This window comes from Heptranchias perlo, chromosome 5 (assembly GCF_035084215.1).
Source record: "Heptranchias perlo isolate sHepPer1 chromosome 5, sHepPer1.hap1, whole genome shotgun sequence".
NCBI classification, from domain to species: Eukaryota; Metazoa; Chordata; class Chondrichthyes; order Hexanchiformes; family Hexanchidae; genus Heptranchias; species Heptranchias perlo.
Window position 1 is genome coordinate 105,769,599 of NC_090329.1, and position 27,831 is coordinate 105,797,429.

The 27,831-nt window shown below is 44.1% G+C and overlaps 1 protein-coding gene across 1 annotated transcript; it reads right to left on the minus strand.

Annotated features, from left to right (window-relative positions):
• Positions 1-1,112: 1,112 nt before the first annotated feature.
• Positions 1,113-27,565, minus strand: LOC137322187 (putative nuclease HARBI1). The gene is made up of 4 exons (XM_067985299.1): positions 27,284-27,565; positions 22,216-22,275; positions 18,922-19,002; positions 1,113-1,631 (listed from the first exon to the last, which is right to left on the minus strand). The coding sequence occupies exons 1-4, from the start codon at positions 27,563-27,565 to the stop codon at positions 1,113-1,115; spliced, it is 942 nt and encodes a 313-aa protein (XP_067841400.1).
• Positions 27,566-27,831: the final 266 nt, after the last annotated feature.

Consider the following 27,831-nt stretch of genomic DNA (forward strand, 5'->3'; position numbering starts at 1 on the left):
ACCACACACAAGTGAACACGAGCAGATGCTGGTGGCAGGGGCAGCTGTGGAGAATCCGCTTCGGTGGGCGCACTCCTCTCCAGGCTCTGCTCAGCTGGACACAGTTGCTGAACCCCAGGGGCCACCCTTGAAAAGGAGAATGATTGAGGTACAGCAGGATCTTTGCGACGTACTGGAAAATGTGACTCTGCACATTAGCGGAAAGGATGGAGGAGTCCACCTCCAGCATTAGTGGAATGGGGACACAGTAAGTGAGGGAATATCTGCGATGGAGTGAATGGCAGCCTCCATCGAGCTGCAAGCATGGCTCACAAATGAATCCATTCAAGCCCTGATAATGGCCGTGTGGACTTTGGATACCAACATGTCTGCCGCCTTAAACAGGCAGACAGATAATTTAGCCGTGGCCTTAGAATGCGTCACAGATCTGCTCCAAGCTGTTGTCCAGCAGAGTGGCAGGAGTGAAGTGGCCGTCGCTCAGGAGAGGGATGATGGTGAAAGGGGACATGGAAGTGTGGACGCTACTCAAAGCGCTCCTAGGTCTCACCTATTGCCCCCCCTCCCCTAACAAGTACCCGCAAAGCTGCCTCTTCTCCAGGTGGCCGAGTCTGCCCCTGCACAGGTGCAGGTGGAGCAGTCTTTGGTGGGGCCCTCATGGGCTCTGAAATCCAAAGGACATAGGCCCAAAGCATCTAAGCAGTCAGGGCATGAACATGAGCAACCTGCCACTACCTCTGCTGCAGCCATAGGGGATGGACCACATGGAAGTACTAGGAAGAGAAAGGCTAAGGATTTGTGATCACGAAGGGTATGCACAAGGATGTCTGACAGACTGTCATGTTTATTTATATTTGATTTTTGTTAAATGCGCATTAAATATTATAATTCTCACCACCACTGCCATGTCTTGCTTATTCTTGAGTCCCTTTGGTGAAAATGCCCTTTCATGTGCTTCATCATAAATGGCCAGCCCTGATGCCACCCATTGGGTGCGTTTACAGTGGGTGTATGTGTGGTTGTAGGAACATTTTGTGCAAGAGAGGGGGACTGGTGTATGTGGTGATCATTGCAGATGATCTGAGAACTTTACTATCATCACTTTGCAGATCGTCTTATGAGAATCTTTCAAATATGAGTGATTCCCTGGCATCACGAGCAGCCAGGTGAGGCACTGCTCTGCCGATGGGTTGCTCATCGTCGTCCTCCTCCTCCTTCTCTTCATTGTTGCTGGCAGATGTGGAAGCTTCATGAGCGCATTGGAGCTCCTCCACCTGTAACCCTCTCTGTTGACCGATGTTGTGCAGGACGCAACACATGACTATTATTCTACACACGTGCACTGGTGAGTAGTGAAGGGCTCCCCCAGATCGATCCAGGCATCTGGAGCGCATCTTCAGCATTCCAATGGCTTGTTCAATGACAGACCTGGTGGTGATGTGACTGTCATTGTACCGCTGCTGTTCCTTGTTGGTGGGTTTCCTCACAGCTATCATGAGCCACGTCTGCAGGGGGTATTCCTTGTCTCCAAGGAGCCAGCCCTTAAGTCTGTTTGGTGCATGGAAGAGGGCCGGGGTGTTGGATTCACGCAGGATGAAGGAATCATGACAGTTGCCAGGGAATTTGGCACACACCTGCAGAAATCTCTTCCGATGGTCGCAAACCAGCTGGACATTGATGGAGTGATATCCCTTTCTGTTGATGAACAGTCCTGGCTCATGTGGAGGTGCTCGGATTGCTACATGTTTTCAATCAATTGCGCCCTGCACCCGTGCGAAGCCACTCAGAGAGTGGAAACCCACTGCCCTCTCAGTCTGGCTGAGGCCGTCGATGGGAAGATGACGTAGTGAACTAGCCCTGTGAAACAATCCATCGGTGACCTGTCGTACACACTTATGAGCAGATGACTGAGAGACCCCGACGATGTCACCGTTGGTGCCCTGGAAGGATCCAGAGGCAAAGAAATTGAGGGCAGTGGTGACTTTAATGCCACGGACAATGCGTTACCACCAGGCCCAGCCGGGAGCAGCTCTACATGAAGGAGCGTGTAGATGTCTGCGACCACCTGGCGACTCACTCTGAGCCTTCATAGTCACTGGTCCTCAGAAAGGTCCAGGAAGCTCAGCTTCTGTCTGTAGACCTTCTCACGTGGATTGTGCCTCCTGTAACGTCGACCCCTCCATTGTTCCCCTCTCTGCTCTTCTGCAGGTCCTAGTGGTGCACCATTGTCTTGTGGACCCACAACTCCCAGAACTGCACACTGTGCCTAGTGAGGATGGTGATGTGCCTCCTCCTCAGATGTACTGCTGATTAAATCCATTGCGGCCTCCCCCATTCTAAGGGTGTCAGTTTCAGGGGTTCCAAAAGGTAGGTAAATATGTCTGAACACAAGAATTCTGAGTGTGAATAAAGAAATCTCAGTCTAAACACAAAGAACTCCCAGCCAAAGTTTTGCCTGAGAGAACTGAGTGCCCTGCTGCAAAAACCCATTTATCCCCATGTGTCAATCAATGATTTAAATGTCCAAATAGCTGCCGGCTGCAACTCGCCTCTGTTTCCATGGCGTGTTTCAGAGGCCACGGGAAACACGTTGAGACAGAGTTAAAATCCTTTCCCCGCCTCAGTACACAAAAAATTAAACTATTTAACTCGTTCAAGTATCGTAATTGATGGTTTAAATATCGGCCCACCGACTTCCTGCTTCTTGAAGTGTGCACGTCCAGATGCGTCTGGGTCGATCGCGGAAGTCAGAGGCTAGGAGCCGGGATTCATTCCCGCTCCTAAATTCCACGATTTTCATTGCCCCCCCCACCCCAACCCACCCGAACTTGGGGGTTAAAATCATGCCCCTTATCTTTGATGATTCATTACCTTTTACTATTTTCATTTTAAACCTATTTCTCAATTGTTCTCCTACACTTCCATTCGACCCATTTTATTCCCCAGAACTAAAGCAAGGAATTATTCTTTCTTTGTTGGACTAGGAAGCAGTCTTAGATGCACAATAAAATGTATGACTACGTACATTACCATTATCCTAGTCTACCTGAGAATATTTTAAATCATTATTGCCCTGTTGTTCATTCATATGTCTCTAAATGGTTCACAAATCTCACCCTATATCTTATCTCTAATGTTTGGTGGTCTGTAATGCACACCAAAGATTGTATCATTTCTTTTCCTTCGACTCAACTCTATCCATTCATTCTAGCACTGTGATAGAATCCTTTGTTAATGCTGCTAACCATCCTCCTTTCTCCCTCTCTACCTTGCCTGAAAATGTTATAACCGGGAATATTAAGTTCCAAGTCCTGTACAAACCAAATTGCTAACTATATAGCCACTATGTTATATCCCTCCATAGTTATTAATGCTTCTAATTCTCCAGTTTTACTTTGAATGTTTTGTGCATTCACATACATAGCACCTGTAAGAATATGGTTTAAACCAAGCATTGAAAATAGGAGGGCAAATTTTCGTATTGCTATGAGGAAAATAACTTACAGAAACCCAAGAGGTCATTGAAAAAACATCGAGGCATTAGAATTGTGAAAAACAGTGATATTTAAGAGACAGGTTGTCCCAACCTAATATGAACATACTACAATAACAGCAGAAACTGCATTTTTATAGCGCCTTTAATGTAGTAAAACGTCCCAAGGCGCTTCACAGGAGCATTATCAAACAAAATTTCACATCAAGCCACATAAGGTGGTATTAGGACAGGTGACCAAAAGCTTGGTCAAAGAGATAGGTGTTAAGGAGCATCTTAAAGGAGGAGAGAGAGGTAGAGAGGCAGAGAGGTTTAGGGAGGGAATTCCAGAGCTTAGGGCCTAGGCAGCTGAAGGCACAGCTGCCAATGGTGGAGTAATTAAAATTGAGGATGCGCAAGAGGCAAGAATTGGAGGAGCGCAGGGATGTCGGAGGGTTGTAGGGCTGGAGGAGGTTACATAGATACGGACGAGCGACGCCATGGAGGGATTGGAAAAGAAGGATGAGAATTTATCAAGGCGTTCCCGGACCGGGAGCCAATGTAGGTCAGTGAGCACAGGGGTGATGGATGAACGGGACTTTGTGCGAGTTAGAATACAAGCAGCAGAGTTTTGAATGAGTTCAAGTTTATGGAGGGTGGAAGATGGGAGCCCAGCCAGGAGACCATTGGAATAGTCCAGTCTGGAAGTGACAAAGGTACGGATGAGGGTTTCAGCAGCAGAAGCGCTGAGGCAGGGGCGGAGACGGGCGATGTTATGGAGGTGGAAGTAGGCGGTCTTGGTGATGGAGCGGATATGTGGCCGGAAGCTCATCTCAGGGCCAAATAGGACGCCAAGGTTGTGAACGGTCTGGTTCAGCCTCAGACAGTGGCCAGGGAGAGGGATGGAGTCGATGGGTAGGGAACGGAGTTTGCTGCGAGGAGCAAAGACAATGGCTTTAGTCTTCCCAATATTTAGTTGGAGGAAATTTTTGCTCATCCAGTACTGGATGTTGGACAAACAGTGTGACAAATGAGAGACAGTGGAGGGGTCGAGGGAGATGGTTGTGAGGTAGAGCTGGGTGTCGTCAACGTACGTGTGGAATCTGACGTTGTGTTTTCAGATGATGTCACCGAGGGGCCGCATGTAGAAGAGAAATAAGAGGGGGCTAAAGATAAATCATTGGAGGACTCCAGAGGTATCAGTGCGGGAGCAGGAAGAGAAGTCATTGCAGGTGATTCGCTGGCTACAACTGGATAGATAATGCGAGCGCAGTCCCATCCAACCGGACGACAGAGGAGAGACATTGGAGGAGGATGGTGTGGTCAAGACCTGATAAAGGGGAAAGGCTACATAAACATTTAGATATTAAACAATCCTTGGCAGTTTCTGAGAGTCAGCAAAGTGGGATGGTTTAAGACCATGAGGTAAGACCAGCAGTGCTTACGTACAGAACAATGCAATATAGTATAACGGTAAGGCACACACCCTCTCAAAAGTTAGAGCTCTCAAGAGGGTATGGTCAGAAGTTCATCAGGTTGTATTGATTGCATGTCATTTAATGTAATCTGTAGACAGTTGTATTATAAATATAATAACTGTTGAATGTAATGTTGAAGACAGCTGTGATGCAACTCTGGTATAAGTGAATCTATTAAACTTGCTATTTTATAACCACTCGGGCTAGAATCAAGCGGAAGCTATTGTTGATAAATTAACAATCCATGGTAAGGGGAGAAAACCACTAACATAATCAGGCCGGTCAGTCGGACGGCAAATGGAAAGAAAATTAAAGACGTCCTTACGTCAAAATCGTAAGGACGTCCAGGAAACCCGTACTTCCGGGTTTCCCGTCTGCAGTTTGACCCCCCCATCCCCTTTGCGGCTCGGGGTCAAATTCATGCCCATGAAGTGTGCATTGGAAAACACATTTGCCAATACCATTAGGACAAAGAAACTGGTCAGCAGAAAGTTACCTATGATGTGTTGCATGTGAGGCAACCAGTATGTGGAAATGCGTGATGAAGATGCACTGAAGAACAGGTCTCAGACATGCTCAGTTACTTGACAACAGCACAACATGAAATGGTTAATGTGGTTCAGTAGAGTGAGAAAACCTTTTAAACAAGGCACTGACACATGCTCCATAGATAAACCGACAGGAAACACTGGTACCAATCAGAGGGATTGAAATTAAAGTAAAGAGGAACATTGTAATTTGGATTTCCAAAATTCAGGGTTAGGTTTCCTTCCGTTAACAATGAAATTGAGCTAGGGAGAAATAATACTTAGCAAAAATATCCACAAGATGGATATTAGTAAAGAGAGAACTGGAGAATATTTTAAGTCCATGATTTCTTGATATTATGATACACTGTAGGTTTCTGTATTAACCAAATGAAACATGGGAGCAATATGTATATGTTTATGTGTGCTTATGTAAACTCAAGATGATCTTAGGCAAGACCAAAGAGATAGTTGAGAGATAAAGTGAAAATTGAACCTGGGTGGAACCAAGAGCCAAGCATGGTCAATATCCCATCTCACATAGCTCGCATAAATATCCCCGATGTGGAGATGCTGGTGATGGACTGGGGTGGACAAACGTAAGGAGTCTTACAACACCAGGTTATAGTCCAACAGCTTTATTTGAAATCACAAGCTTTTGGAGCTTTCCTCCTTCGTCAGGTGAGAAGACAAACACAACCAACAGAGTACCCTTCATCATCCAGTACTTCCCCGGAGCGGAGAAACTACGCCATGTTCTTCGCAGCCTTCAACATGTCATCGATGACGACGAACACCTCGCTATGGCCATCCCCACGCCTCCACTACTCACCTTCAAACAGCCACCTAACCTCAAACAGACCATCGCTCGCAGCAAATTACCCAGCTTTCAGGAGAACAGCGTCCACGACACCACACAACCCTGCCACGGCAACCTCTGCAAGACATGCCAGATTATCGACACAGATACCACCATCACACGAGAGGACACCACCCACCAGGTACATGGTTCATACTCCTGTGACTCGGCCAACGTTGTCTACCTCATACGTTACAGGAAAGGATGCCCTCCGGGAAGACCATGCAGATACTGCGACAACGGATGAATGGACACCGCGCAACAATTGCCAGACAGGAGGATTCCCTCCCAGTCGGGGAACGCTTCAGCAGTCAAGGACATTCAGCCTCCAATCTTCGGGTAAGCGTTCTCCAAGGCGGCCTTCGAGACACACGACAACGCAAAATCGTCGAGCAGAAATTGATAGCCAAGTTCCGCACCCATGAGGATGGCCTCAACCAGGATCTTGGGTTCATGTCACGCTACACATAACCCCACCAGCGAAAAAAAGTTATCTGTTTTTAATACAACTGGTCATTCTCTCTCTCTGCCTTTTGGGTGTCTCTCTCTCTCTCTCTCTCTCTGTCTTTGTGTTCTGACCGCTTGTGTATTCAGTAGTCTGGGATGTAATGTTTCTCTGTCTGAACACCGTCCACTCCTTTGATTGCTTTGATTATATCTCTGCCGAGGTGTGATAACGGGCAGTTGGAAAGATTATCTGTAATCACCAGGCATTGTTCTCTGACAATGCCTGGTTAGTCCCTCCAAAGTGCGAGGTGATGCACTTTGGAGGGACTAACAAGGCAAGGGAATACACAATGAATGGGAGGACCCTAGGCAAGACAGAGGGTCAGAGGGATCTTGGTGTGCAAGTTCACAGATCCCTGAAGGCGGCGGAACAGGTAGATAAGGTGGTAAAGAAGGCATATGGGATACTTGCCTTTATTAGTCGAGGCATAGAATATAAGAGCAAGGAGGTTATGATGGAGCTGTATAAAACACTGGTTAGGCCACAGCTGGAGTACTGTGTGCAGTTCTGGTCGCCACACTACAGGAAGGATGTGATCGCTTTGGAGAGGGTGCAGAGGAGATTCACCAGGATGTTACCAGGGCTGGAGCGCTTCAGCTATGAAGAGAGACTGGGAAGATTGGGTTTGTTTTCCTTGGAGCAGAGGAGGCTGAGGGGGGACATGATTGAGGTGTACAAAATTATGAGGGGCACAGATAGGATGGATACTAAGGAGCTTTTTCCCTTCGTTGAGGGTACTATAACAAGGGGACATAGATTCAAGGTAAAAGGCGGGAGGTTTAGAGGGGATTTGAGAAAGAACTTTTTCACCCAGAGGGTGGTTGGAGTCTGGAACTCACTGTCTGAAAGGGTTGTGGAGGCAGGAACCCTCACAACATTCAAGAAGCATTTGGATGAGCACTTGAAATGCCATAGCATACAAGGCTACGGACCAAATGCTGGAATATGGGATTAGAGTAGACAGGGCTGATGGCCGGCGCGGACACGATGGGCCGAAGGGCCTCTATCCGTGCTGTATAACTCTATGACTCTATGACTCTATGACTATATATGCTATGCCTTTATGGAATCCTACACTCACCTGACGAAGGAGGAAAGCTCCGAAAGCTTGTGATTTCAAATAAAGCTGCTGGACTATAACCTGGTGTTGTAAGACTCCTTGCATAAATATCCCCAACATTTAGCAAGAGGGCGGTGTTAATAGGAGGGGGGGGCGAAGCCGTGTCTCGGTGTGTGTATGAACAACAGTTTGTAAAAGACAGAGCATGCTGACACTTCAAAACTATAAACACCCAAAGGCCAAGAGATGGCCCATTTCTAGATGCTATAATTGAACCAGAGTGGTTCCACTCACGTTCGAGGGGAGGGGATGTAAGAATATGGTTTAAAACAAGCATAGAAAATAGGAGGGCAATGGTCCGCATCTCTATGAGGAAAATAACTTATAGAAACCCAAGAAGTCATTGAAAGAGCACTGAGGCATTAGAATAGTGAAAAACAGTGAGGTTCAAGAGACAGGTGGTTCTAACCTTGAATAAACATACTAAGATCTGATAATGGGGAAAGGCTACATAAACACTAAGACATTAGCAATCCTTGGTGGTTTCTGAGATTCAGCAAAGTGGGATGGTTTACGACCATGAGATAAGACCAGCAGTGCTTACGTACAGAACAACGTAGCCGAATAGTATACAGGTAAGGCATGCACCCTGCACCCTCAGAGCTCTCAAGAGAGTACGGTCAGAAGTCCATCAGGTTGTATTGATGGCTTGTCATTTAATGTAATCTGTAGACAGTTGTACTATAATTATAATAACTGTTGAATGTAATGTTGAAGACAGCTGTAGTGCAACTTTGTTGTAAGTCAATCTATTAAACTTACTATTTTATAACCACTCAGGCTAGAATCAAGCGGAAGTTATTGTTGATGGATTGACAATCCATCGTTGTGACAGTAACGGGAGAAATCCGATAACAACACTCAATCCTGATTTCAATTTCTTGGATCACTGGCCTTCATTCTTATTCCTAGTATTCTCATTTAACTTTGATATCCCATTCCCCTTCCATAAGAGTGTTTTATCTCTCACTACCTTAAAGCCTCTTCCATAATCTTTATCCCAGGTAATATTTTTTCAACGTTTATTTCAACTAAGCTTTCTGTTCCTATTCCAACAGCTTCATTAATCTTGCTTTCCCTAGTCCCAAGCCTAGATGTTTCCCCATACCATACTAGTTTATGGTCTCTATACAAAGAGACTGATGTCATTTAAATAAACGTGCCCAACCCTTGTTGCCCTGAAGGTACTGGTATGGATCAGGAGTCAGATTGTGTTGGGGTGGCAGGTTCCCTTCGCTGAAGGACATTAATGAACCAGTTTGGTTTCTACAACAGGGAAGCATTAGATTCGGAGACACATATTTTGAATAATAAAATATTGTGGCATTTGAGACGCGACATGTGCAGAAAGTTTCATTTGTGTGGCTCAGGAAAATACACGTGCAGTTGAAGGGAGTGGTAATGCTGACAGTTAAGTCGATTGTTGTGCAAATGTAATTGATGGTGATTTTTTTTTCCCCAGATAGAGGCCCAGTTTATATGGGACAGATTAAGAAGTGGCATGTAATTGTCAGAAGAAGAAGCAGAAGGCTGTTTTAGGCAGGAGCTTAATGCAAGCATTTCTAGTCCCATTAGAAATGCACAAAAAAGGAGCAGAGAACAAAGAGTGAGTAATGCCCTATGAACTGGTGCACATGGGGTGCAACCAACGTTAAATTTGGCCTCGATATTTCTGAAGACTTAAAAGAAGCTAGCCTTTCATTGCTGCATTGAAGGGCATGGAGGAGAATAAGATAGTGATTCAGTCATTGTTCTGTGAAAGGACTGGAGGCTGTGTGCACTGAGGGCATGCAATCCGAAAGAAGTTGATGAATGTAAAGTGGAATTATCAGCAAACTAGAGGATAGGATTGAATGATGAGGTGGATATAAAGAAAAGAACAGATAAAGATAACTAAAGGCAGAAAAAAAATTGAGCGCCATTGTACCAAGGTAAAGCCAACTGAACCCAAAAAGCCATAGGGGCTAAATTGTTATGTATCCTGAGTGCCTGGCAGGGCCTCACGTGTGGTGAGTGGGCAGCATATTGAAAAATCACTCAAGCCTTGCCCACTATTCCCTACCAGTGCACCCACAATTTTCTGATAAGCCACTGTTACTTTAGGTCCTGCCAATGGCATAGTCTTTTGGGAAATATAGTCCTAGGTCTCAGATAAACCTTATTTATTATCAATGTGGCAATTACCCCTCCCATCACCACTATGATAAAGGATATTGGAGTAGCCTTGTGTGAGAGAGAGTTAATCAGTAACTTAACTGGACTAAGATTTCAAAACCGGCTGTGGCATGGTGGAAGATTACTAATGTAATTGAGCCCTTGGGATTAAAAGTAGGACTACTTTCTAATTCAAAACTTGTTCTTTGCTCTGCTATTAATTTGCCAAATATAATGTAAGAAGTCAGAAATAAAAACAGAAAATGCTGGAAATACTCAGCAAGACAGGCAGCATCTGTGGAGAAAGAAACAGAGTTAACCTTTCAGATCAATGACCCTTCATCAGAACTGGAAGAAGTTCAGAAGTTCAGTGATGTAAGAAGTCAATGGGCATCACCTGGCATGAAAGCCTGACTCTAACTGCAAGGTCACATTCAGAGCCTGTGTGGTTGTACGTAGCTGCAGCTGCACGAAGATCAGTGTAGGATGGGACTGCAGTGTCGCGACAATTATCTTGTGCTGTAGGGTATGCAGGTGTGGAATCTAGTGTAAAACAATGAAATGTTTCTCATGCTGCTTCTGAGTCCATCTATCATTTAGTTTCCACTCTAATGTAACCTAGCACACAGGTTACACTGCCTGAGGGTTTCTGTGTTATGGGTTTATAGAGTACACTCAGCAGTATGGAGAGCAAACAAAGGATGAAATCAGCAACAGAAGCCACTATAAATTGGAGACTGACCGGAGAGATGGGAAAAGCAGTCGTAAGGGATTGGAAAACCAAAGAAATACAAGGTTGACTCACCAAATCTCGATTTCCTCTATGCCTTTTGATAGAGCAATGAAAGTCTTTTTTCTTTTGATTCTTCAAACACACAGTGGGGCTGAAAGTCCCTGGGGCTTCACTGGTCTCTCCCCATCAATCTGCCATTTCCCATCATTATAGGAACTTTTCTAACATCTCTTTCATACTCCTGGCCAATGCAAGAAAAAGCTTGTTGATTTGTATGAGATCCTTATTTCACCTTTAACGTCTATTTTTTCTCTCCCTCCATCACAATCACACTTGTTTTACTCTATTCTAGTGATATTATATACTAAGCTTCACTCATCTATCACCGCTGTCCTCAAACTTCTATGGTTTCCCGTACATAGCATGATTTGAAAATGCCCATCCTCGTGTATAAATCCCTCTATGGTGTTGCTGCACACTAAGACTGCAACCACCTCCAGCCCTACGTTCCAGCTCACAATCTCCGCTCTTCTTACTCCAGACTACTATGCATCTCCTGTATTTTCTCCCCACCACGGGTGGCAGAGCTGTCAGCCATCATGTCCCCGCTCTCTGCTGCTCTCTCCCTAAACCCCTCCACCTTGTGACATCTCTCCCCATCTACGAAACTTGCTCAAAACCTTCTTCTTTGGCCTAATCTTTGGTCACCTCCGCTGACTCTTCCGTGAATTCTTGTTCAGTGCCTATTTTTCACCTCTTGGGAAGTAACAGGCGATGTTTTGCTTCATTAAAGGTACTGGAGCCTTACGTTCTCACTTGCACCATTCACTCCTCTGACACCAATCTACTCATTCAATGTCCTCTTCACTTCACCATTGGTAGTCAGACTTTCAGTCCTTTTGAATGCTATCCCAAAATCCTTTCATCGTACCTCCTCCATTCCTGCTTTTAAAAATCGGCTACTCTTATAGTGTATGATAATGTGACGGTTTTGATACTGAACTCGAAATCCAGAGCTTATGAGTTCAAATCCCATCCTGGTAAATTGTGAAGTTTAATTCAGTAAAAATGGCTAGGATTGTTGTAAAAACCTAACTGGTTCACTGATGTTCTTCAGGAAAGGGAACTTGCCCCTCCGATCCAGTCTGCCTCACTTATGACTCCAGTCCCACAATATGTGGTTAGCTGCGTGAAGGTAAGTCCTCAGGCCTGACGAAAGTCTCGTCCTGCCTGCACAGGAATCACCGGGCCCGGGTTAATAGCGGATTGCACTACCCACACCCGTTTTTTGGGGTTAAACATAAGAACATAAGAACATAAGTTATCCAATTTAACCTCCTGTCTCTCTTAACTCTTAACTGTTCTTGGAGCCATTGTATCTATTTCTGACATTCAACATGGTAGACTGTGGACAAAGTTTTAGCCCGGAGCTGGGAAGGGGGCGGGTCGAATCGTGGACGGGAAACCCGGAAGTACGGGTTTCCTGGACGTCCTTATGATTTTGACTTAAGGATGTCTTTTATTTTTTATTATTGGTTTCCAGTCTGACAGGCTGGTCTGATTGGCAGGCTGGTCTCAGTCGGATGGGAGAAGAGCAAGGAAGAGGTAAGTGAACAGGTAAGCCATAGATTGTATGGATGGGGGGGCATAGGGCATCAGTAGGCATGGGGACATGGGGACATGGGGGCATGGGTGCATGGGGGACACCGGGGGGGGGAGGAGTTAGTCATCGGGGGGGGGTGGGGGGGGGTTGGGAATGGTGATCTTAGCAGGGGTCGCGATTGTTGGGGGAGTGCGATCATTGGGGAGGGTCGCGATCGTTGGGGCGGGGTTGCAATCATTGGGTGGGTCGTGTTCGTTGAGGGGGTTGTGATCGTTGGGGGGGGTCAGTGATCGTTGGGGGAGTCGCGATCATTGGGGGGATCGGCTCATCAAAAAACTCAATCAAGTTAGTTAAACACGATTTGCCTTTAACAAATCCGTGCTGGCTTTCCTCAATTAATCCATACTCGTCCAAGTGACTATTAATTCAGTCCCGGATTATCATTCCTAAAAGCTGCCCCACCACTGAGGTTAAACTGACTGGCCTGTAGTTTCTGGGTTTATTCTTACATCCTTTTTTGAACAAGGGTGTAACATTTGCAATTTTCCAGTCCTCTGGCAGCACCCCCATATCTACAGATGATTGGAAGATTATGACCAGTACCTCCGCAATTTCCACCCTTAATTCCCTCAGCAACCTAGGATGCATCCCATCTGGACCGGGTAACTTATCTACTTTCTAGTACAGCCTGTCATTCTAGTACCTCGTCTTTATCAATTTTTACCCCATCCAGTATCTCATCTACTTCCTCTTTTACTGTGACTTTGGCAGCATCTTCTTCCTTGGTAAAGACAGATACAAAGTACTCATTTAGTACCTCAGCCATGCCCTCTGCCTCCAAGCATAGATCTCCTTTTTGGTCCTTAATCGGCCCCACCCCTCCTCTTACTACCCGTTTACTTTTTATATGGCTATAGAAGACTTTTGGATTCCATTTTATGTTAGTTGCCAGTCCTTTTTTATACTCTCTCTTTGCTTTCCTTTTTTACTTCCCCTCTGAACTTTCTATATTCAGCCTGGTTTTCACTTGTATTATCAACCTGACATCTGTCGGACGCCCCCTTTCTCTGCTTCTTCTTACTCTCTATCTCTTTTGTCATCCAGGGAGCTCTGGCTTTGGTTGCCCTACCTTACCCCCTCGTGGGAATGCACCAAAGCTGTACCTGACCCATCTCTTCTTTAAAGGCCACCCATTGTGCGATTACAGTTTTGCCTGCAAATCTTTGATTCCAATTTATCTGGGCCAGATCCATTCTCAACCCATTGAAATTAGCCCTCCTCCAATTAAGTAATTTTACTCTAGATTACTCCTTGTCATTTTCCATAGATAATCTAAACCTTATGATACTATGATCACTGTTCCCTAAATGTTCCCCTACTGAAACTTGCTGCACTTGACTCGAAACTTGGAAAGGTAGTGAACAATCAGGAGGATAGTGATAGACTTCAAGAGGACATAGGACAGGCTGATGGCATGGGCAGACACGTGGCAGATGAAATTTAACACAGATAAATGCAAACTGATACATTTTGGTTGGAAGAACAAGGAGAGGCAATATAAACTAGAGGGCACAATTCTAAAAGGGGTACAGGATCAGAGAGATCTGGGGGTATGTGTGCACAAATCATTGAAGGTGGCAGGGCAGGTTGAAAAAGCAGTTAAAAAAGCATACAGGATCCTGGGCTTTATAAATAGAGGCATGGAGTACAAAAGTATGGAAGTCATGATGAACCTTTATAAAACACTGATTCGGCCACAACTGGTGTATTGTGTCCAGTTCTGGGCACTGCACTTCAGGAAAGATATGAAGGCCTTAGAGAGGGTGCAGAAGAGATCTACTAGAATGATTCCAGGAATGAAGGACTTTAGTTACGTGGATAAACTGGAGAAGCTGGAGTTGTTCTCCTTGGAACAGAGGAGGTTGCGAGGAGATTTGATAGAGGTATTCGAAATCATGAAGGGTTTAGACAGAGTAGATAGAGAGAAACTGTTCCCATTGTCAGAAGGGTCAAGAACCAGAGGACATAGATTTAAGGTGATTGGCAAAAGAACCAAAGGTGACATGAGGAAAAACTTTTTTACACGGTGAGTGGTTAGGATCTGGAATCACCCACTGCCCAACTGGGTGGTGGAGGCAGATTCAATCATGGCCTTCAAAAGGGAACTGGATAAATAGTTGAAAGTAAAAAATTTGCAGAGCTACGGGGATAGGGCGGGGGAGTGGGACTAGCTAGATTGCTCTTGCATAGAGCCGGCGAGGACTCGATGGGCCAAATGGCCTCCTTCCGTGCTGTAACCTTTCGACGATTCTATGATTCTATGACCCACCTCATTCCCCAGAACCAGGTCCAGCAATGCCTTCCTTGTTGGGCCGGAAATGTATTGATCAAAAAAGTTCTTCTGAACACACTTTAGAAATTCTTTTCCCTCTCTGCCCTTAGCACTATTACTATCCCAGTGTATGTTAGGACAACTGAAGTCCCCCATTATTACTACTGAATAGTTCTTGCACCTCTCTGTAATTTCCCTGCAAATTTGCTTCTCTATATCCTTCCCACTAGTTGGTGGCCTATCGAATACACCCAATAGTGTAATGGCACCTCTATTGTTTCTTAACTCTAGCCAAATAAATTCTGTCCTTGGCCACTCCAGGACATCCACTCTCTCAGAATATAAATTCTCAGTGTGCAAATCCGCAGGACATGGAAGCCCAACTGGCTTACAGCTATATCCTACAGCCAGCCAGCATACCTCTTCCTTCCGTTCGGGAATCATGAAGAAGCTGTGGGACATTAGGGGTCACACAGGCCATTCAAACTGGCACAAGGGAAAAACACTGTCACAGATTACACTGACAGCATTCATGGCACATATAATAAAAATAGCACTTTGCAATTGTATATTGTGCTGAGGCTTGGGAGGGTATGTAAGGAACGAGGAGGGGAAGTGTGTGAGAGAGAGAGAAGTAATGTGCAAGGCTAGGGTCATCTGAGAATGAATTTATTTGCTATCGTGGCAATTACAGAAGTTATAGAAAGGCATGCTGTATGAGTGCTTTGAAGCGCAAGTGTTAATTGATGCATTGAGGGTGTTGGAGTTGATTCAACATTATCCCTGTTGTCCTTTTGCTGTATGAAGGCTTAGTCATTCTGTGCAACCTCCTCAATGTTCATGCAGCATACCACCATCATTGTAGAGGTGCAGGGAGTGGCAGAGACTGGGGGAGGAGGATTGGTGCAGGCATCTGAAGTGTTTTTGAGGATGCCAAATGTATGCTTTATTAGTAGCCTTGTCACAATAGGAGTCTCATTGTACCTGTGCTTCGACTTTATGTGTGGTTAGCACAAAGGTGTCATGATTCAGGGTTCAAAAAATGGTCTCCAAGCAGCCAACCTTACACTTGTTACTCCTCTTCAAATAGCAGGGGCATGGAGGATTGCTTTAGTATGAAAGGGAATAAATTCGTCTTTGGGCAAATCAGCCGTCCATTTTATACTCTGCTTGATTATCTTTTCCATTGCAATCACCAGGAGTGCAAAACAGGCTGCTGATTCGCTATCGGCCATTTTGTACTACCACGCAAGATGAATTTAGACCCTGAAGATGTTGTGGGATTGCTGTAACAATGGGCATTTAGCTGCATTATTCTGTACTGCTGGTCAAAGATCACAAAACATTATGGAGTAGAAGCCGTTTTCGTGGAGATGGGGCATAGCTTTGTGCACAGGGGCCATATGACCACATGTGTACAGTCAACATTGCCTTGAACTCTGGGGAAACCAGAAGACGTGTAGCATTGGGCTGCCCTGGAATACTGTATCTGTTCAGCAGGGAAGGTGATGAAATAATAGTTCCCGAGGAATAAGGTAGCTTGGAAAATTTTGCACACCAAACTGATAGCCTCTGTGCTAGCCTGAATTGCTTGACAAAAATGTTCAGTATCATGGCGATTTTCAAAGCCATTGGCAGTGCTGTGCAGATGGTGGATGTCGTCTGCAGGTTCTGGTTAAAGCCGGTGGCAAAACTTTGTCACTGCTTCCGAACTTTACATGGCTCTCCTAAGACACTGCCCCTCTGACATACCCAGTTGGCTTTGCTTAGGTCAGTATATTCACTGTGCTCAGTGCGGAATTGGAAAGCATTGTTTTGGGAATTATTGCTCACTCTTCCACATAAAGGATTTAGAAAAATAGAGTTACTTTTAAATGTTGTGCTTTTAAAGCAAAGTGTATCCACACAAGTTTAAAAGAAGGAATTGTGATAAAAGGTGCTAATGAGCTAAGCTTTGATATTGCATTCTCAAAAACTCTAACTGATAAGCAATTCATTATCGTATTTCAGTAATCGATAAACACTTCATACCAATTGGGAAGTTTGTGGTTTTGGGTGCTCAGCAGGAGGCTGGCAGGCTTTCCTTTATGGCTGTGGAACACAAGTTGATAAAGAAGGAGACAGAGACACAGGAGTCAGTCAGGTTTTTAAACAGCAGCTGAGAGAGGAAGCTTTCAATGAGCTTAGAAGGAGAATGCAGGAGGATAATTCGCAGTTATTTTGTTTAAGTCAAGCAAGTTGACCACTGATGTTGGGAAGCATATTATTTTTATTATTTTTGTATTATTATGTTACGACAATTTGTACTGATTGAATTAACTGAGTTTCATTATAATTGCTACTCAGTTTGTTCACTTTCTGTGAAATAGAGCAGCTTAACGGCCTGGTCTCACCAAGTGTTTTCTTGGTCTGCCTTTGAAAAGATTGGAGAGGCATGTGAGAGGCATTTCTGAATGACATGAATGTCCATTTCAGATCACTAGAGAATAACACTGTTATACCCCTGCGTTATGCCATCATACTGTTAGATATTGGGTTATAGAGGCACACCCCTAACCGTATGATGCTCAGATCACTTACGGAGAGACTAGCACTGCTGCACCCAAGAGAATATCCAATGTAACACCCTAAACTTGTAATACGAACCTTGCATGCCACCTGACATCCTGGGCTGCCCTTTCCTGTTCTTGTTCATCCTTCTCCACCAAGTGCACTGCAGGAGGCACACTGAAACCAACTGCAACTCTCAATATTGTTCAAGTTTATGCGGTCTCCAAGCTTTTTACTGCAGCTGACCACTTAACAATAAATCTAGGCAGTCTGCAGTCACTGCCGCAACGCCTATTTCAAGTAAGAGGGAGCAAACCACATGTGCCCACATGTGCAACTTGGACTCTGGGAAGTGGAGCACTAGTGGAACAAGAAATAATCCCGAATTTAATCACTTAACGTGGTGTAGTAAATGATTTTCATGGTACGATGCAAAGCAGCAACTTTCTCTGACAGCAGTTTCACTGCAATCCAAAGCTAGAATTAACTATAGTGCACTCATAAACCGACTGGCAATTCCTACACAAATAATGCATTTCTTAATGCTACGTCACACAGTCGTTTCTGCCCTTTTGTTTTCTAGCCTATTTGAACACACAAATGTACTTATTTTTCAACTCTCTTTTTTGGCAATCTATTGGCCCTGCAAAACATTCATATATTTCAATATTTTTTCTCTCATTTTTTTTAAGAAAATAGCTTCTCGCACACCAGCATCCAGTCCAATCCACCAACCAGCACCGTGCTAATTCTGTCACCAGGACTTAGCAGGACATCTAGTGTTGATCCCAATAACGCAACGCACCAACAATTCAACCATTGTTTCACCGTTCAGTAAGTTCCTAACTTCATTTGAGAATCAACTAACTTACTTAGTGATTTAGTAACTTACTCACAACATTAGTAATTTACCAACTATATTTAACTTACGACATTTCATTATTCATTTAAAGGCTATATTTAGGGACCATTAAAATCAGTTTTTACTGATCTCCACGGATAAATTCTCAATTTTGTTTTGGGAAGCCGAACCATTAAAAAATGATTTTCTCCTGAATATGAGATAGAAAAAGAAATCGCCATTATTTTTTTACCAAATATCAGGTCCGGAGATGCCCATGGAACTGCAATGCCAGTTCACACATTGAAAAGCCCTAATAGTGACTACAGCAATGTTATTAACAAAATGGGTACACTGAATACAATGGTTGCAATATATCGTTCATTTATCAGGAAGTGTTCCAAAACATTTGTGCTTCATGATACTATGGTGGCGATGTACCACTTTGAACATACATTTTAGCTGTCAACGTTTAGCTGGCTCCTCTGCGATGAATGGGTCACCTCCTGACCCCTCAATGCCTCTCCAGCATCTACAATGCTCAAGTCAGGACTGTGGTGGAATACCCACCACTGACCTGGACGGGTGCAGCTGCAACAACACTCAAGAAGCCGAACACCTGGAAGGACAGAGCAGGGCCAGAGGGGGATATTTCTGAAGCAATTTGATAGTGACCTCAGACATTGTGGCCAAAGTCAGTCACTTGAGGTCAGACAATTTTGAATGACCACCTTGTCGGGCACTGACCTTTGGAGACTTGGCACTGGAAAAACTTTCACTCGGCAGTAATTCCTGAACAAAAACCTCAGCAAAATCTACAAATCCACTCTGGGAAGCAAAGGGGAGAAAAATATCTTATATAATTATGCACATAAATCAGAAGGAAGGTTTCGAGGAGGAGGAGAGAAGATTGAATAAAGTGCTTGAAGCTTAACAAACACTGAAAATCCACCATGGGAGATAGAGCAAAAAAAAATTATAATGGCGATAACTGAGAATAAGAGATTTGGGCAAGGAAAAATAACGTTACCTGCATTTTAAGCAAGTTATAAGAACATAAGATCATAATAGGAGCAGGACTAGGTCATACGACCACTCGAGCCTACTCTGCATTAAATAAGATCATGGCTGATCTTCGATCTCAACTCCACTTTCCTACCTGATCCCCATATCTCTTGATTCCCCTAGCGTCCAAAAATCTATCTGTCTCAGCCTTGAATATATTCAATGACTGACCATCCACAGCCCTCTGGGGTAGAGAATTCCAAAGATTCGCAACCCTCTGAGTGAAGAAATTCCTCCTCATCTCAGTATTAAATGGCCGACCCCTTATCCTGCATCTTTGACCCCAAGTTCTAGACTCTCCAGCCAGGGGAAACAACCTCTCAGGATATACCCTGTCAAGTCCCCTCAGAATCTTATATGTTTCAATGAGATACTCTTATTCTTCTAAATTCCAGAGAGTATAGGCCCATTCTGCTCAATCTCTCCTCATTGAACAACCCTCTCATCCCAGGAATTAATCTAGTGAACCTCCGTTGCACTGCCTCTAAGGCAAGTATATCCTTCCTTAGATAAGGAGACCAAAACTGTACACAGTACTCCAGGTGAGGTCTCACAAAGCCCTGTACAATTGTAGTAAGACTTCCTTAGACTTGTACTCCAACCCCCTTGCAATAAAATTTGATAAAAGTTTGATAAAATTGTAAGAAAATAGTATTACACATATTGGCTAGGATTTTCCAGGGCTAATAACACGAAAGTAAATCCAATGGAGAACTGACAATATAGAAGGGAAGCAAAAAATTATTAGAAATTATAAGAAAAGTGTATGATGAAAAACTGGCAGATAACTTAAAGGGAATAGGAAAGGATTTGGTAAAAACAAAAAAAGTAAAGGAATAGCTAAAGAAATGGTCGGGGTGAATAAAGATGAAAAAGGAAATCTTGTTGTCGAAGGGATAGCAGAGGTACTTTGTTTCAGTTTTCACAGAAGAATATGGTAATCATTGAATCATACAGCGCAGAAGGAGGCCATTCGACCATCGTGCCTCTGCCGACTCTTTGAAAGAGCTGTCCAATTTAGTCCCACACCCCAGCTTTTTCCCCATAACCCTGCAAATTAGTCCTCTTCAAGTATATGCCCAATTGCCTTATGAAAGTTCCTATGGAATCTGCTTCCATCACCCTTTCAGGTAGTGTGCTCCAGATCTTAACAACCCTCTGTGTGAAAAAAATTCTCCTAATTTCCCCACTAGTTCTTTTGCCATTTATTTTAAATCTATGTCCTCTGGTTACCGACCCACTTGCCAGAGGAAACAGTTTCTCCCTACTTGCTCTATCAAAACCCTTCATAATTTTGAATACCTCTATTAGGTCTCCCCTTAACTTTCTCTGCTCTAAGGCGAACAATCCCAGTTTCTCCAATTTCTCCACATTACTGAAGTCCCTCACCCTGGTATCATCCTGGTAAACCTCCTCTGATCCCTCTCTCTAAGGCCTTGACATCCTTCCTCGAGGGTGGTGTCCAGAATTGAACACAATACTCCAGCTAAGGCCTCACCAGTGATTTATAAAGGTTTAGCATGACTTCCTTGTTTTTGTATTCATTGTCCCTATTTACAATGCCAAGTATCCCATACGCTTTCTTAACCACCTTATCAACTTGCCCTCCCACCTTCAAAGATTTGTGAATATGCACCCCCAGGTCCCTCTGCTCTTGCAGCCCTCCCCCCAAAATAGTACCATTTAGATTGTACTGCCTCTCCATGTTGTTACTCCCAAAATGCACCACTTCACACTTATCCGCATTAAATTGCATCTGCCATTTCACCATTCTGTCTATCTGCTCCTGAGTCTGCTGCTATGCTGCTCACTATTTACTACGTTGCCAAGTTTTGTATCATCCTCAAACTTTGAAATTGTACTGCCAAGACCCAAGTCCAAATCATTTATATATAACACAAAAGCAATGGTCCTAATACCGACCCCTGGGGGACCCCACTGCATACTTCTCTCCAGTCAGAAAAACATCCATTCACCAGTCGTCTCTACCTCCTATCCCTTGCCAAGTTACCACCATCTTTTTAATCCCATGTGCTTCTATTTTCAGAATACTTTGTCAAATGCCTTTTGAAAGTCCATTGTTACAACATCTACTGCATTACCTTCATCAACCCTCTTTTGTTACTTCATCAAAGAACTCAAATCAGGTTAGTCAGACACGATTTGCCTTTAACAAATCCATGCTGGCAGTCCCTTATTAACCCATGCTTCTCCAAGTGAGAAAGAAGTAGTAATAAAAAAGTGGGGTCAAACTCAAAGAGGAAACACAATGATAAAAGTTAGAGAGGAAATAGCAGAGACTCTGACCACAATTTTTCTAACAACCTTGGATACGGAAGTTGTGTCACAGAACTGTAGTTTGCCAATATAATACCCCTGTTCAAAAATGGACAGAGATAAAACAGATATCTATAGAGCCAGTGTGTAAGCATCTAGAGGCCATAATACAGTATAAAATTAATGGTCAACTAGAAAAATGTGGGTTTATTGAGGATGGGCAGCATAGACATGGATCATGCCCTTCATGCTCCAGCTAGTCTGGAGTACTCAAATGTTGTCACTTAGTACATAAAGGAAAACCATTTAATTTAGCATCAACTTTCATCTTCCAACATGATGAGTATACGAGCAGAGACACCAAATTACAAATATCAATAAAATGGCTCACATAATAACTATCAGTAGTTATGTCTCAACAGGAAGTTCTGTTTTAATTAAACCAGATTTAACATCTTGAATTGGAACATGCCTCATAAATCCCACATAATGTGTAATTGTACTGTATCTTCTTTCTCTCTAGCTCATTAAAATATAGTTGGGATTTTCTCCCAAGTGAGCAGGGGGAAAATAACCACTTCTGTGAAATTTGTCAATTTTGCAGAGGCAGAGCAGATATTAAAAGATACAAATTACAATCATGTAACAAACGTTGAATTGCTTGCTTCATTTAGTTAAAAGATCAAATGATTTAATTACCAACAGTGTTCCTTTGATGTAGAAGACATGGTTTTCTTCCTTTGTATGAATGTTTCTATTCTGAACACAGACATACAAAGTGATTGTATCTTTGGGGATATGCACCATTGTATTTGTGAAATCTGTTTTTCTTTATAATGTATTGTTAACCATTAATTTAATACTTAAGGTAATTTGGACTTTAGGCGATGATGTAAAACATGCGATATGGGCTCGGCCCCCCATTAAACACCTCTTCTGATACCTCCTTAATACATTGAAGTCAATGGAAACGAAAATCAGGAGTGGTGTTTAACGGACAACAGTTCTTGAGATTCATCATGGATTCTTAAGGGCTGATTTTACAAAATCGTGTGGAGTGTGCCCACAATTTCCTGACACATACTCCCAGAACCATTCTTATGAAGAATAATTGGCCCACTATGAATTTTCTCCCTGCATTTGTGTTAATATATTTTGTACTTTCAATATTTGCTGATTTTATATTCATTTACTTGTATGGATGAAGATATTGGTCTCTTTTGTCTGTAAGCCTCTGGTCCATGTGATAATTTCTGGATCTGGTAGCAATAACAAAAGCTTAAAGATAAAAGAAACAGGAGGTGAGTGTATAGATCAGACCAGGGTAAGGAATAAAGATAATATAAACGGTCAAGGAACAAATACAGTTATAAAACAAAAGTATAAAAGGACTGTTGAAAATAAAGTAAAAGGAACAACCAATAAATATGAATTAAACTGCCTGTACAGCAATGTACACAGTGTCCAAAATAAAACAGGGGAACTGGAGGCAATAATCCGTAGCGAGGAACCAGATGTAGTAGGAATAACTGATGCATGGTACATAGAGAACAGGACTAGCAACTAAATATTGCAGATTATAACATAATCAGAAAGGATAGGGAAGGAAGAAGGGGGGTGTGGAGTAGCTGTACTAATTAGAGATAAAATAATGGCAATAGAAAAAAGGGACATAATTAATAGAAGGATAGAAACAGGGTCCATATGGATTGAAATAAAAGATACAAGGGATTGATCACACTAATAGCGGTATACTGCAGACCACCTGATAGCGGAAAGGAGGAGGAGGAAGAAATATGTAAGCAAATATGTGAAATGAGTAAAGGCTATACAATAATAATGATGGGAAATTTTAACTATTCCCAGATAAACTGGCAAGAAGAGGTAGGTAAAGGGGTACAGGGAATGAAATTGTTAACAATGTGTGCAGGACTCCTTTCTTACCCAGTATGTAAAAAGCCCAGCAAGAGATGAAGAACTGTTGGATCTAGTAATGGGAAATGAATCAGAACAGATAAGAGAGGTAAGCATAGGGGAACATGAAGGCAATTGCGATCACAACACAATAAGGTTTATGATAAAGATTGAGAAGGACACAAGTAAGACAAAGACCAAAGTAATGAATTGGAAAAAAAGGTAATTTCAAGGGGATGAGAATGGAACCAGGGAAAATAAATTGGAAAAATTTACTGATAAACAGGTAGGTCAGAAGATTGGTCAGAATATAAAAAATAACAAAGAATGACTAAAAGAATAATAAGGAGGGAGAAATTAGAGTACGAGAGAAAGCTAGCTAGAAATATAAAAACAGATAGCAAGAGTTTCTACAGGTATTTAAAAAGGAAAAGAGTAAGTAAAGTGAGTGTTGGTCCTCTAGAGAGTGAGTCTGGGGAATTAATAATGGAGAATAAGGAAATGACGGATGAATTGAACAGATATTTTGCGTCCGTCTTCACTGTAGAGGATACAAATAACATGCCAGAAATAATTGTGAATCAAGAGGTGAAAGGGAGGGAGGAACTCAAAACATTTACAATCACCAGGGAAAGGGTTCTGAAAAAATTATTAGAATTAAAAGCTGACAAGTCCCCAGGTCCTGACGGACTTCATCCTAGGGTCTTAAAAGAAGTGGCTGCAGAGATAGTTGATGCATTGGTATTAATTTTCCAAAATTCTCTAGATTCTGGAAGGATCCCATTAGATTGGAAAATAGCAAATGTAACTCCTCTATTCAAGAAAGGAGGAAGACAGAAAACAGGAAACTACAGGCCTGTTAGCTTAACATCAGTCATAGGGAAAATGCTAGAATCTATTATTAAGGAGTTTATAGCAGGGCACTTAGAAAATCTCAATGCAATCAGGCAGAGTCAACACGGCTTTGTGAAAGGGAAATCGTTTTTGACTCATTTATTAGAGTTTTTTGAGGAAGTAACAAGCAACGTGGATAAATGGGATCCTGTGGATGTGGTGTACTTGGATTTCCAGAAGGCTTTTGACAAGGTGCTACATCAAAGGCTACTACACAAAATAAGAGCGCATGATGTAGCGGGTAACATATTAGCATGGATAAAGGATTGGTTAGCTAACAGGAAACAGACAGTAGGCATAAATGGGTCATTTTCAGGTTGACAAGATGTAATGAGTGGAGTGCCACAGGGATCAGTGCTTGGACCTCAACTATGTACAATCTATATCAATGACTTGGATGAAGGGACCAAAGGTATGGTTGCTAAATTTGCCGATGACACAAAGGTAGGTAGGCAAGTAAGTTGTGAAGAGGACATAAGGAGTCTGCAAAGGGATATAGATAGGTTAAGTCAGTGGGCAAAAATTTGGCTGATGGAGTATAATGTGGGAAAATGTGAACTTGTCCACTTTGGCAGGAGGAATAGAAAAGCAGTATATTATTTAAATGGAGAGAGATTGCAGAACTCCGAGGTACAGAGGGATTTGGGTGTCCTAGTACATGAATCACAAAAAGTTAGTATGCAGGTATAGCAAGTGATTAGGAAGGCAAATGGAATGTGGTCATTTATTGCAAGGGGAATGGAATATAAAAGTAGAGATGTTTTGCTACAGTTGTACAGGGCATTGGTGAGACCACATCTAGAATACTGAGTGCAGTTTTGGTCTCCTTATTTAAGAAAGGAGATAATTGCTTTGGAGGCAGTTCAGAGAAGGTTCACTTGACTGATTCCTGGGATGAAGGGGTTATCTTACGAGTGTGCAACGCTGATTTAAAGTGTTAGACACCATTTTGGACCTTAATGCTCAACTCAATGCACAGTCTTAACCACACACACCTGAACTTGTCTTAGAGTGCCTGGAGGACCCCCCACCAGCACTATTTAAAGGGACCATGCAGGTATTGCAGGTTTGTTGCTGGATTATTGCTTCTGACTGCTATTGGAATAGGACGTGTTTTTTTGAAGCTCCCTATAGCTACTGAGTGTTGCTACAGTACATTTGAGAGTGGTTTGGCAGGTACTGCCTTATGGTTTGAAAAGTTACAATCGTGGTTGAACAACATTCCTGGCAACCATGGGCAGTCTGCTAGGGCTCCCGCTGGGCATTGAGCACGACTGGGAACATGCAGAGAGGCCAAGCATAGCAGGTCAAGCTGCGAGGAGACGGAGGACGAGGAGGCGCAGGGCACTGAGCAGAAGACCATATCCAATCAAGGCCTTCCGGGACCAATTCTCTTACCTCAACATGAGCGAGGAACATTGCATCCGATGGCTGAGGTTCACCAAGGAGGCCGTGATGGAGATCTGTCAACTGGTGCAGCCACAACTGTAGACTCAGAGCAGGGCGAGGACAGCATTGCCTGTGGCTATGAAGGTAACTGTGGCACTGAACTTCTACGGCTCAGGATCATTTCAGATGTGCAACATCTCGTAGTATGCAGTGCACTGCTGCATAAGGGAGGTCACAGACTCACTGTATGAGATGAGGAACAGGGTTCATCACCTTCCCTCTTGACAAGGACAAGCAGAACAAGCGAGCACGGGGGTTTGCTCGCATTGCTGGCTTCCCCATGATGCAGGGTGCCATTGACTGCACGCACATTGCCCTGTGTGCCCTGCATATCAACTCAGCCGCCTTCATCAACCAAAAGGGCTTCCACTCCTTGAACGTGCAGCTGGTGTGCGACCTCACGCATCGAATCATGGAGGTCGATGCCCGCTACCCTGGGAGCAGTCACAATGCCTTCGTTATGCGGCAGTCCAACGTGCCTGCTATCTTTCACCTGGTTCGGCAAGTGAAAGGTTGGCTATTGGGTGACAAGGGCTATCCCCTCACGCTGTGGATCATGACTCCGGTCAGGAACCCACACACACGTGCACAGCAGGCCTACAATGAGAGCCATGCTGCCACACGCAACGTCACAGAGTACACCATAGGCCTCCTCAAACAATGCTTCCGCTGCCTGGACCAGTCTGGAGGAGCCCTGCAGTACTCCCCTGAACAGGTGGGCAGATTTGTGGTGGTCTGCTGCATGCTGCACAACCTCGTCATCATGAGGGACCTGCCCTCGCCATTAATGATTGGAGAAGACCCTGAGCCAGAGGTGGAGGAGGAGGAGACTGAGGAGGAAGAGGCTGAGGAGGAGGAGAAGGAAGAGGCTTAGGAGGAGGAGGAGTTGGAGCTGGAGGAGGAAGTGGAAGAAGATGCGAGGGTGCAACAGGGACCACACACCTTGTCTGCAAGGGCTCTGCGTGCTCGCCTGATCCGTGTCCGCTATCAATAATGTCAACTACATCCCCCAACTCACCAACAGTCTTACACTCTCCACCTGTCTGCTCCCAAACGACCATCAAATTACCCTCCATCTGATTACACATTGTTTTCCCCCTCAGCTCATCGCACAAATAAAAACCACCACCAAATGCAAATTCAAAGTCACATTTATCAATTAACAAATAAAATTATGGAAACAGAACAGAACTATTCACCCTTGTGCATTCCCTTAGTGCCTGTTGTCTGTATGCCTTTACCTATCCTAGTGCTCCTATGAGGTGCTTCCCCAGTGACTGGTGCATGGGTGGTGGGAGGCTGCTGGCCTTCAATGGAGGAGCGTGAAGATGGCCTTGGAGGACGACCTCGAGCAGCTCTGGGCCGGGAGGGCCCGGCTTCAGACTGCACCATCTCAGCATGGACTGCAGCAGTCTGGCCTGGCTGGTTGATAGGCAACAACAGGGGCACTGGCGGAGTGGCAGGGATGGGAGCAGCAAGGCTGTCATCCTGAGAGGACAGCAGGTCTGACTGCCATGGCGCTACTGCCACTCTGCTGGGGCGGCGCCTCAGCATTCCTGGTGATCATCTGGAGAATGGATTGCTGGAGTGCTGTGACGCCCTGGAAGCCCCGTTCCACAGTAGTCCCCAGAGCCACGAAAGCAGCAGTCTGAGCTTCCAAAGCAGCAGTCTGAGCTTGCAGATCTTTAATTACATTGGTTTGTGCTACAATGGAAGCCTCGACATTGGCCATCAGGCACTGCATCATGGTGGGTTCCACAGGTGCACTGATGGAGGTGACCACCAATTCCATGTTGGAAAGGATGGGCTCTGAGCTCTGCACAAAGCCCTGTGCCAAGTTGGAGCTGGCTCCTCCATGCCCCTTCTCATTGTATGTCGGCTTTCTGGCAGGGTTTCCAATGCCCCAAGCATTTGGTGGTGTACGCCCATCAGCCGTCTTCCTTAACCTGGCCAATCGAATTCCTCATCTGAGTCCTCTGCTGCAGAACTAGTGAGCGGCCTCGCCCTCTGGCGAGTTGGCTCCTGTGGGATCCGTTCCCCCCGCCCCGGCTCCTGCGC